Here is an 11,784-nt window from a genome sequence, read left to right on the forward strand (position 1 = left end):
TTCTCTCAACCTCTGCACACAGACACCGTCCCTGCAGCTGAAGGACAAGTAACAGAGGGAGGATTTTTGACAAATAAGATTCTGCAGGAAGATTTATTTTATTTAGACACAGAGAGAGCATGATTCCTAATACACACAGTCTGTGAGTCAAGTTAAAGACACAGACAGTGAATTCAATATGGGATGATGACTAAATGTTCAGTGTGAAAATAACAAAGAAAAAGTATAAAACCCTGTCCCCTCCACTCGCAGCACAATTACAAGCATTAGAAGGCTCGCTGGACATGCAATATGTTACACAGTGAACAGTCTGTCAAATAAAATCGAAAGGTTTAAACTTCTGAAAAGCATCCAGTTGTTGCTTTCCTCAGGGCTGCCTTGAGCTCCTGGTTCCTCAGGCTGTAGATGAGGGCGTTCAGGGCTGGAGGCACCACTGAACACAGAACTGACACTGCCAGATCCAGAGATGGGGAGGAGATGGAGGGGGGCTTCAAGTAGGCAAATGTGGCAGTACTGATGAACAGGGAGAGCACGGCCAGGTGAGGGAGGCAGGTGGAAAAGGCTTTGTGCCGTCCCTGCTCAGAGGGGATCCTCAGCACAGCCCTGAAGATCTGCACATAGGAAAAAACAATGAACACAAAACAACACAGTGCAAAAGACATGGAGAACACAATGAGCCCAAATTCCCTGAGATAGGATTTGGAGCAGGAGAGCTTGAGGATGTGTGGGATTTCACAGAAGAACTGGCCCAGTGCATTGCCATGGCACAGGGGAAGGGAAAATGTATTAGCTGTGTGCATGAGAGCATTGAGAAAGCCACTGGCCCAGATAGCTGCTGCCATGTGGGCACAAGCTCTGCTGCCCAGGAGGGTCTCATAGTGCAGGGGTTTGCAGATGGACACATAGCGGTCGTAGCACATGATGGTCAGGAGATAAAACTCTGCTGAGAGGAAGAACAAAAAGAAAAAGGCCTGTGCAGCACATCCTTTGTAGGAGATGTTCCTGGTGTCCCAGAGGGAATTGTGCATGGCTTTGGGGACAGTGGTGCAGATGGAGCCCAGGTCGCTGAGGGCCAGGTTGATCAGGAAGAAATACATGGGCCTGTGCAGGCGGTGGCTGCAGGCTATGGTGCTGATGATGAGGCCGTTGCCCAGGAGGGCAGCCAGGGAGATGGCCAGCAAGAGGCAGAAGTGCAGGAGCTGCAGCTGCCGTGTGTCTGCCAATGCCAGCAGGAGGAAGTGGCTGATGGAGCTGCTGTTGGACATTTGCTCTGGCTGAACAAGGGGACCTGTTCATGGATAAAGGACAGTGAAGAGTTAGAGGAGATACCCGTAACCAAAATCAAAGCCATTTCCCATACACCCTCCCTTGGAACACAAAGACATTGTCTTCAGTATTTTTGAGCTCTGGGGTTTTCTTTATAAGCTCCCCCATGACTTTCCTGGTATTCTTGAATATCAGAAACCCTCAGCATTTCTGCTGCACTCAGGAAGAACAGAGCAAGTCCTGGGAGGCAGAGTGATGAATGAAGACTGAGTGGAAATGATCTGTCATTTTGACCTGTTCAGAGTTTCTCTGGGTTTTAACCTTGCTCAGGTGGAGGGTGATCACCTTCCCATGTTCCCCCTAAAATGGCACCAAGTACTTCTGAGAGCAGATGGATCCACCACAGCCCAGCTCCGCATTTGTAGTCAAGGACTCATTTGCTCATTCAGCCAACACAGCAGCATTTTCAGTGTTACAACACCTCTACCTTTCCCCATCAATCTTATAACTCAGAAATGCTCTAGGACAGCTTTGCATCCTGGATTGAAGCTCCCAGCTTGGACTGAAATCTCAGGGAGACTTCCAAGTGGGCTTATGCTGGCACTGGATGAAGGGACATGCAGCTCCTTCCCTGGCTGCACTGACAGCATTGCCAAGATCTGGGAACTGGAGACAGCATCACCCTGAGCACGCTGTGCCCCCTGCCAGAGCCCCCAGTGCCAGGCAGCTGCTCCCAGCCCTGTGCTCTGCAGAGGGAACTGTGCCCGGGGCTGCAGAGCTGCCCCACAGCTCTGCTGCAGCTCAGCCTGCACAGGAGGGACTGCACGCCTTGGAGCCCCGGCCCTGAGGGCAGAGGCTTGGCTGGGGGAAAGGAGGGAGGGAGCTTGTTCAGAGGGAGGGGATCATATGGGCATCTCTAAACACTCCCTGCCACAGCATTTCTGGGTTTTGTTTTCTGTCATTGCCTGATCCTCTCTCTGCTTCCTGGAGATTTTCCTCCTGCAGGTGTTTCCCTGTGCCTGATCACTCTGTGCCAGCACTCACAGACCCCAAATCTCTGTGTACTCTCCTTGGCCCTACCAAACCCCGCCTGTTTGCAGGGCGCTGGCTGGGGGCAGGTTCTGTTTGCAGCTTGGAGAAAGGACAGCTCAGACTGAGCCTGATGGCTCCAGCAAAGGTGATGCTGGTGCTGTCCATGGGCAGAGTGGCTGAAAGCACATTAGGGATCTCCTGTGAACCTATTGATAGCTAAAAGTAACAGTTCAGATGTCTCAGGCACAAATACATAATTAATAAATCATATTCAACCTTTAATATTTATCTCTCCTCCCTGCCATTCTCCAGTAGTAGGAATATGAATACCGAGTCTTGGGAAAGTTCCTCATCCTCAAGTCAAAAGCCTGGTCTTGGAACTATTCTAGGGCTGATCGGAAACCCTCAGGATGTCAGAGCTTCATGAACAATTGACCTCCCTGCACCAGAAATATTCAGAGTTGTACTCACAGAGTCTGTAGGCACTGGGATGTTCCAGCTTTAGAAGACGGCTCCAGGAGCTGCAGCTGCATTGTCCTGCAGCCAGAGGTTCCTGTGCCAAGGGCTGGCAGTGATTCTTCCCCAGGCACTTCTCAGCACCTTCCCAGACCTGACTGATTGAAGCTCTCTGTGCCTCTGTGCTGTGCCCTGGGTGGCTGCAGGCAGTGCCCGAGCCTGCTGGGCTGGAAGAAAAGCTGCTCATCAAGACAAATGTGCTTTTAAAGCTTTTCTTTGTTACCAGGAGCTGCCTCTGTGCCAGGAGCCCAGCCCAGCTCAGCAGCACAGACACAGCACAAGGACTTTAATGAGCCTCTGGGGCTTTGTGCTCAGACCCTGAACATCAATCCCTGAGAGGGAGCTGAAGAAACCTCTCCAGAACTCCAAGTCAGAATCCAACTCCAAAGTTTCTTGGACTTTTAATGGGTCCCACTGAGGGACATGACTGAGATAGTGTCCCCGGGCCCCAGGCAGAGCAGAGAACTGGAGGCAGTGATGACAGGTGGGGACAAAGAGAAGCCAAGTCTTGGTGCCCTGGGACACAGCAGGGTCTGTGCCACCAAGGGCTGTGAGGAGACACCTTGTCCTGAGGCACTGGGGCCTCCTGGCACAGCCCCAGCCAGGCTGGGCACTGTCACCCCTTGTCCTGCCCTCAGCATCCCCCTCTAGCCCACATCCCAGTGGCCTCAAGGACCTGCTGGAAGGAGTCCCTGGGGAGCCTTGCTCAGGAATGACCCTGGGGGCTCCTGAATGCTCCCAGGGACTGCAGGTTTTTTAAAGGACTTTGGGTTAGGCTTTTGCCTTGGAGTCTCTGAGAGGTCTCTGCAATCATGGCCTCCAATTATCTGTTGTAATTAGTCCCTGGAGAGGCTTTGTCAGTAACAACAGTCAGTGGGGCCCATTAATGCTTCAGGGTATTTCAGTTATTTTAAGGTACTTGATGTTTCCCTTTGGATACAGACTCTGGGAGAGGTTTGTGCAATCATGGCCCCAATTATCTGCTTTAACGAGTCCCTTGGGAGCTTTGTACTGACACTCAGTGGGGCTCATTAATGCTTTGAGATACTCAAGGAGTTTAAGGTGCTTTGGATTTTCCTTTCTGCTTTGAATCTTCCCAGAAGTTTTTGAGCCATCCCGGCCTCCTGTTCTTTCTTCCAAGGAGTCCATGAGGAGCCTGTGTTGGGGATGGACCTCAGTGGGGCCCATTCATTTCTTGAGGCACTTTGAGTTTTTTCTCTGACTTTGACTCCTGGAAAGGTTTGTGCAATCTCCCCTCAGGCCCTGAGGTTCAAGGGCTCAGCTCCAAATGCACCACGGGGCTCATTTGGATCAGGTAGGTCCTGACAAACCATGGCTCTGCCTTGATTTACCTCTGCTCTTGTGCAGCTCATCAGGAAGTTTTCTGTAGTGGTTTTTGTTTGCCAATGTGAGATTTCTTGGCAAATGCATCAGATAGTGTGGTGGGTTCAGTATTGGCAAATTAGCAGTGCACTCAATAGAATATACTTACTCATTTCCTGCTGTGAGATAGGATTAGGAGAATGGCAATGTAGGCTTACAACTTTACCAGGGTATAAAGAAACATTTTTTAATTATAACTAAAACAAAAAGTAATAACAATCAGAACAAAATTTTCAGAACACTTCTCATCTACCTACAACCTTTTCATTCTTACTGACAATGTAAAGAGTCATAACCTAAAATTTTCAGTCATAACCTAAAATTTACCACTTCTAGAATAGTCTTTCTTCAGTTCACTTAGGGAGAGGAGTGTCTCTTTCATGCTATGCAGACTTCTCCATAAGAAAATGTTCTCTTGTGGCTCTCAATTTCCATGAAGAGCAGCCACCCATAAAATCTGCAATCATGAAGTCCCTCCCATTTTTTCCCACAGCTGTGTTTATGGGCCATGCCAACTTATGGGTATTAGTTTGAAGATGAGCTGTTTAAGAGCAAAGATTCTCTTCATCTATTTCTGAAATCATCTTCATCTCTGAGAACAGATATCTTCTTCTTCTCTCCCTAAGGGCACAGGGTCTCATCACTCTACTCTCTTTGTCTGTTCAAACTTCTCATGGGATGACAGCCACTTCAACATTTGCTTACTTTAGCATGGAGCCCTTTGCTGAACAATTCATCTCCTCATACTTTTAAATGCACTAGAGGTAAAAAGAGAGTCTGATGTATCAATTCCATCCTTCTCCATAGCTTTACAAGAGGATTTCAGCCCCAAGATCAAGGCATCTCCTCATCCCTCCCATCTGGGACTCAACTTCCCCTTCACTGTCCTTGGTGTCTTCATGTTGCTCCTCTGTGTGCCTGCACTTTGTCCTTTTCTCTCACTCGAGGGAGGATGGAAGCACTGAAAGAGTTCATATCTCACCCAGGGCCTGCAGATGGTTCTGTGACCCCGGCCTGGCTCGGTCCTTGTGGCTGGAGCTGTTTTACAATGGAGGTTTCTGCAGCGGCTGCGCTGGGGCTGTGTCAGGATGTGCTGTGCTGGGGGAGGGCCAGGATCTCAGCAGCCAGGCCAGAACACAGCAGCAGCACGGCCAGGGGCTGATGGCTTCTCCTCCCCCTGCCCGAGGGTTGTGGGCCAACCCCAACGGTGGCAGAAACTTGGCCAAGGCGGCCCGGCCCAGGGCTGCTCCTGGGGCCCAGTGGATCCTGGTTCAGCCCAGGTTGGCGGCGGGGCAGGGCTCAGCAGTGCCCAGATGTTGGCAACTGCAGCCATGGTTTGGCCTGGCCTCGGCCCTGCAGCCTCCCCTGCCCCGCATGGCAGCTGATGGGGCCTGGTGGGTTCCCTGGGAAGGGGCCCGGCCCCATGGCAAGAGCCGCCTGGCCCGGCCTGGCTGAGAGAGGGACCAGGTCAGCCTTGTTACCTCTTTGCCAGCCAGAAGGGTTTATGCTATTTTCAGGGTCCCCAGATGGAGGAGGAAAGGATGAATTTTACTCCATGTTCTTAGAATGCTAATTTATTATTATATTATATTTTATTTTATTATGCTATACTAAAACGTTTCTAAATAATAGAGAAGGCTTACTTACAGAAGGCTTAACAAGATACTAATTGTTATAAATGATTGAATCCGCAGCCAAATTAAAAAAAAATTTGACAAAGATTTCTTAATTACAAATTGGAAAAAAATCTGCCACAGCCAAGACAGCGTCAATTCCAGAATTTGGTGCTGGGTGAACCTGAATCCGACTGACAGAGTGCCAGCGTTTCCCCGGAGGTTCACCCCGATGGTCTCGTACAGCCCGCTTATATCCCCAATATTTTCCCTGAGGCCTGAATAACACAGGATGATCCTTGTGTTTCTTCATATGTAGAGTTAGAACATAGGGATGCAAAAGTCAGTCCCGGTACTTCTACAACCATCTAGGTCCTTCCTGGATGTTCTTTTCACACGAATAACTGAGTCCATAGGGATGCAAAAGGTGTGCCTCGATGGCTGTATAGCTTTCTTTCACATGTACTCAGGTGGTGCCAGTGTTTTGGGACCATTGATGTAATCTGCTCCTGGTGTCATTCTCTTGAATAGTAGAGGAAGATGACTTTCATGGCCCGGGAAGGCTTTATTCTTAAGCTAAAGTCTTGATATTATCTTTAGTGTGTTCCAGGAACTGATTGAATAGAAATGGGACTATGTTCCCAGCCGGAGTGGTTAAGGGCATGTGGTGGATTCATGTAATATTTTATACATACGCATATTCACTTATAGCATGAATTAACCATTCATATATAACACTAATTAAAAACTCCTGACTCCCTCCTGAGAGTCCAACACAGCCTGACCGTGATTGGACATTAAGGCAAACAATTCACAAATTGGATAAACAATCTCCAACCACATTCCAAAGCAGCAAAACACAGGAGAAGCAAATGAGATAATATTGTATTCCTTTTTCTCTGAGGCTTCTCTGCTTCTCAGGAGAAGATATCCTGGTGAAGGGATTTTTCCAGAAAATATGACAGTGACAACCCTTCCAGGCTTTTTCATCTTTAACATGGGTCTTCACAGAGCCATGTACAGATTCCTTAGTAGTTTAACAGATTTTCAATTCTCAAAGCTAATTACTGATTAATTTTTCTGTCAGACAGAGGAAACTGCTAGCATCTTCTCCTTGGACATCACTTCCATGATGCAAAACCACCACAACACCACAGAGCACACAGCTCCTTTGTCCATATGTAGTGGTCATGTGCCCAAGGCCTACAAATCCCTCCTTGGGAGATCTCTGGGCCCTCTCCAGGGTGTTTCCAAATGAAAACATTCAGCTCATAGTCTAAGAAAATCACCAGAGAACAGGGTCAGCCTGACCTGTCAGCCCTGGCTACTTTGGGAGCAACCTTGGATATACAGAATTTGGGCATCCAAATTCTAATTTTGGCCATGGCCCTTGGACATGAAGGCTGGTTCTTTTCAATAGGAAGGAACAGAGGCCCAGTGTTTCAGGGGCAGATGAGAGGTGACCACCAGAGGCCAAGGCCAGCCAGAGCTGGCAGCTTTTGTTCTGGGAGATACCCTTGCATATAGGAAATTTTTTAAGGGAAAGTACCAAGTTTGGCAATGGGCATCTGAAAAGAGGGACACTTCTTTTCCATAGCAAGGAAAGCATGGAGTCCCAGTGCTCCAGGAGCTGATGAGAGACAGCCCTTGACATCCCAACATCAGCCAGACCTGTCAGGTGGCCCCTGGGAGGCCAAGCCAGCCAGACCTGTTCCATGTTCCCTAACTTCCATAGGGACTCACGGTGTCCCAAAGGTCCCTTGCTTCCATGAGGCCCTGAGGTGCCATAATGCCCCCTTGGTGACACCAGGCCCTGAAGGGTCACAATGGTCTCCATGGTTTCATCAGGTCCCACAGAGTCATGCTGGTCTCTGGGTTCCATGAAGCCCTGCTGTGTCACCATGGCCCCTTGGTTCCATGGGCTCCAGCAGTGCCACAATGATCCCCTTGGTTCCATGTGGTCCCCACAGTGTCCCAGTGATCTCCATGAGAAGGAAAGAACCCAGCCCCAGTATTGCAGGGGCAGCCACCAGAGGTCAAGGCCAGCCAGACTTGACAGTACTGGCAGATTTTGCCTGGGGGCAAACTTGGATATACAGAATTTAAGAGGTAGAATCAAAATTTCAGACATGGACAGCTGGAGGAGGACACTTCTTCTCCATAGGAAAGAAAGCACAGAGCAGTGATTCAATGGTGACATTTGGGGAATCTGTGGGGGCTATCGGGAATCCTTTCTGCCCCTTGTGACCCAACAGGAGCGTTCCAGATTGCAAGGCAAGATGTATTCTACTGCCATCTGTTTGGCAGTTGTCTGGTGTCAAGTGGGCAATTCTCCTTATCTCTCTCTCTGAATGATCATAATCAAGGTCCCTCAGCAGGGGACATCTGCTGATAAGAGGCTATTGAATGTCACCACATGACTGATAAGAACTATAACATCCCATTGTGAGATGCTCCGCCCAGAGGGAGGATTTAAGCATTTCTACCCAGATATAATCTGGAGATTCTGATACACCGGCACGGCTCTTCTCCACTGGACTCCCCAGAGGAACAGCAGCTGCCTCTACTTCCACGGATCTGCAGAGGAAGAATACACCCCTTTTCTACAGGACTCCCCTGCTCCAACACAACCACACCTGACACTCCAGGAGGACTGCAACCCATTTTCCAACTGGACTGTTACCATCACCCTGACCAACAGGGTGTCAGGTTGAGTTCTGACTCTGTCAGTGTTGTTCTAGTGTATTGCTTAGTTTTATTTTATAATTTAATTTTTTTTGCCCTTCCCTATTAAAGAATTGTTATTTCCTGCTCCCACATTTTTTGCTTGAGAGCCTCTTAATTTAAAATTCATAGCAATGCAAAGGGGTGGGGAGGGTTTGCATTCTCCATTTCAGGGGAGGCTCCTGTCTCCTTTAGCAGGCACTGGTCTTTCAAAACCAAGACAGCATGTCAGCAATTGCTGGGTGTGTTCTCAGCTGAAGTTGGGAGGAATGGGGTTCCCTTGGAGGGCCCACCCTGTGGGGTGGCCAGAACTCTGTCCATGGGCTCTGACTCGTCACTGTCAGTGAAGGGACAGTTAAAGAAAACACAGGAATACAATGATCACTTTGACAGGATTCCCTAAGATTTCCCTTCAGGAGAAACCAAACCCTGTTCTAGTTCTAGAGGCCACAGTGAGAGAGGATTTCTGTGCTTTACCATCCCTGCCAGTGTCAGTAGAACTTGGGGTGCTGGAGCTGGTCGGTGTCAGTGTCACACCACTCTTGGCTGCAGGGCCACCATTTCGGGTCCTTCAGCAACATAATCAGAACAGGGCCCTTTCTCTCCCCCACACACAAAATGTTTCTAGCTAAGTCTCCTCCAGTCTCTTACAGTAAGGGAGTGTTAGAGGTGAAATCCCAATTCTGGCCATGGGCACCTGGCTTAGAAGGACAGTTCTTTTCCATAGGAAGGAAAGCACAGACCCCAGTGCTTAGAAGGCAGGTGAGTGTGTCACTAGTCCAAGGCCAGCCAGACTTGTCAGCAAAGGAAGATTGTGTGCGGGAGCAGCCTTTTGATTTAGGAAATTTTGGAGCTGAACCCAGTTTTGGCCATGGGCACCTGGAGAAGCAGGACAGTTCTTTCCATAAGAAGGAGAGCATAGAGCCTTCTCCAGTGTTTTGGGGACAGATAAGAGGTGACTCTCATGAAACCATTGCAAGCAAGACTTGTCCTGGCAATATTCCTATGGGAACAATCCCTGGATGTAAGGAAATTTGGAGGTGAAATCCAATTCTGGTCATGGGTGCCTGGAGGAGAAGGACAGTTCTTTTCCATTCGGAAGGAAAGCACAGAGCCCCAGTGTTACAGCAGCAGATAAGAAGAGACCCTCAAGATACCAAGGTCAGTTGGAACAGTCAGGCAGTCCCTGGGAGGCCAAACCAGCCAGACCTGTTCTGTGTTCCCTTGGTTTTATGGGGCTCCAGAGTGTCACAATGGTGCCTTGGATCCACAGGGCCCCGCAGTGTCATAAAGGGGACTTGATTAAATGGGTTCCAGCAATGTCACAATGGCCCCTTGATTACAGGAAGACCTGCAGTGTCACACTGGCCCCTAGGTTCAATGGGGTCCCACAATGTCACAGTGGCCCCCAGATGTCATAAGGCCCCTCAGTGTCACAATGGTCTCAATGATTCCATGAGGTCTTGCAGTGTCACAATGGTCTCCGTGGTTCCCCAGGCCCCACAATGTCACGTGACTCCTCTGTTCCATGAGCCCTGCAATGTCACAATGGACCTTTGGAACCTGGGGGTTTGCTGTGTCACAATGGTCTCCTTTGGCTCCACAGTGTCACAATGGACCATTGATGACAGGAGGCCACTCTGTGTCGCCCTGGAGATTTGGTTCCATGCAGCCCTGCATTGTCACAATGGTCTCCTTTGGTTGCCCGGTGTCACAATGAGGCTCTGATGACACAAGGCCCTGCAATGTCACAATGGACCTTTGGTTCCATGCAGCCCTGCAGTGTCACAAAGCCCTCTTGGTTTCACCAGGCCCCACAGTATCACAATGGTCCTCTTGGTTCTGTGGGGACCCCCAGGATCACAATGGTCTCACTGGTTCCATGAGGCTTCACAGTGTCACAATGCTTTGCTTATTCCATGGGCCCTCATAGTGTCACAGTGGTCTCCGTGATTCCATGAGTCCGCACAGTGTCACAATGGTCTCTGTGATTCCATGGTCCCCCTCAGTGTCACAATGGCCCCGTGGTTCCATGAGGCTGTGAAGTGTCTTAATTGTCTTTGCATGGTTCCACAAGGCCTTGCAATGTCACAATGGACCTTTGGTTCCATGGGGTGTCGCAGTGTCACAATGGCCCCTTGGTTCCATGACACCCCAAAGTGTCACAATGGTCTTCATGGTTCCATGAGGCCCCGCGGTGTCACAACGGACCCTTGGTTTGATGGGGCCTCTCAGTGTCACAGTGATCCCTTCATTCCATGGACTCACACAGCGTCAGTACAGTCCCCTTGGTTCCACGAGCCCAGCAATGTCACAATGTTCTCTATGATTCCATGAGGCCCCACAGTGTCACAAGGGTCCCTTGGTCTCACAGGGCCCCATAGTGTCACAAGGCTCCCTTGGTTCCATGGCCCTGTGCTGCTGCATTCCCCCCTCCCCTTCTCAGGCCGCCCTGCCAGCTGAGAAATGCTCCTTGGGCCTCGGCCTTGGCCAACAGCCCCTGGGCTCAGCTCCTCTGCAGCTCATCACAAACACTCTCTGCTCCAGGCACTGCTGCTGCCCAACCAAGCTCCTGGCTCCTTTAGGAGCAGCCCTGGGAGCTGTTTCTGTTCCCTCCGTGGCACAACATCCCAGTTCTCACCCTGCCAAAGAAAGCTGCTGATGCCAAGTGTGGCCAGGATGAGCCATTGCTGGGACTGAAGCCCCTCTCGTGGGGCCCTGCAAACAGCGCTCCAAAAGGAGCCCTTGGAGCTCTCCTGGGCCAGCGACTCCCTCTGAGTGGGGCCTCTCCCAGCCGGGAACTCTCCCGTTTGCTGCACTCGGGGATCCCAAACAACCACAGAGCCTGGGCTGATCCCCCCACTCCTCCAGGCTCAACCCTTCACCCACTGGGGAGATGCCAAAGCATCAGCAGTGAGCATTCCCTGCCCTCAGGGGAATTCCTCACAGGTGCCTTGCACTGACTCTTTGTGTCTGTGTGCACACAGGAGTGCCTGTGCTGGGGAAATGTGGCAGAAATGCTGCTCTCTGAGGGGTTTGAGTGCCTTGGAGAGCTGAGTCAGTCAGGCCTGTAGGTGAGGTTAGGTTATGAGGTCTAAACAAAGTTTAATGCTGCTAAGAGTTGTTCTTTTGCTAACTTGTTCCCCTAATTTAATTTATTAGTGGAGTTAAATACTGTTAAGTGTTATTCCTCTGTTAAATTACAAATTTATAGGTTATAAGTTAGGTTAAATACTGTTAAGTGCTGTTC

At 49.8% G+C, this 11,784-nt stretch overlaps 1 protein-coding gene across 1 annotated transcript; it reads right to left on the reverse strand.

The window, feature by feature from the left end:
* Positions 1 to 332: 332 nt before the first annotated feature.
* On the reverse strand, positions 333 to 1,265 carry LOC311165928 (olfactory receptor 14J1-like; the record flags this gene model as incomplete). Its single annotated transcript, XM_084227414.1, has 1 exon — positions 333 to 1,265. One exon carries the CDS (start codon positions 1,263 to 1,265, stop codon positions 333 to 335), a length of 933 nt encoding a protein of 310 aa, XP_084083540.1.
* Positions 1,266 to 11,784: the final 10,519 nt, after the last annotated feature.

Source organism: Fringilla coelebs (assembly GCF_963513975.1).
Source record: "Fringilla coelebs genome assembly, contig: SCAFFOLD_33, whole genome shotgun sequence".
NCBI classification, from domain to species: domain Eukaryota; kingdom Metazoa; phylum Chordata; class Aves; order Passeriformes; family Fringillidae; genus Fringilla; species Fringilla coelebs.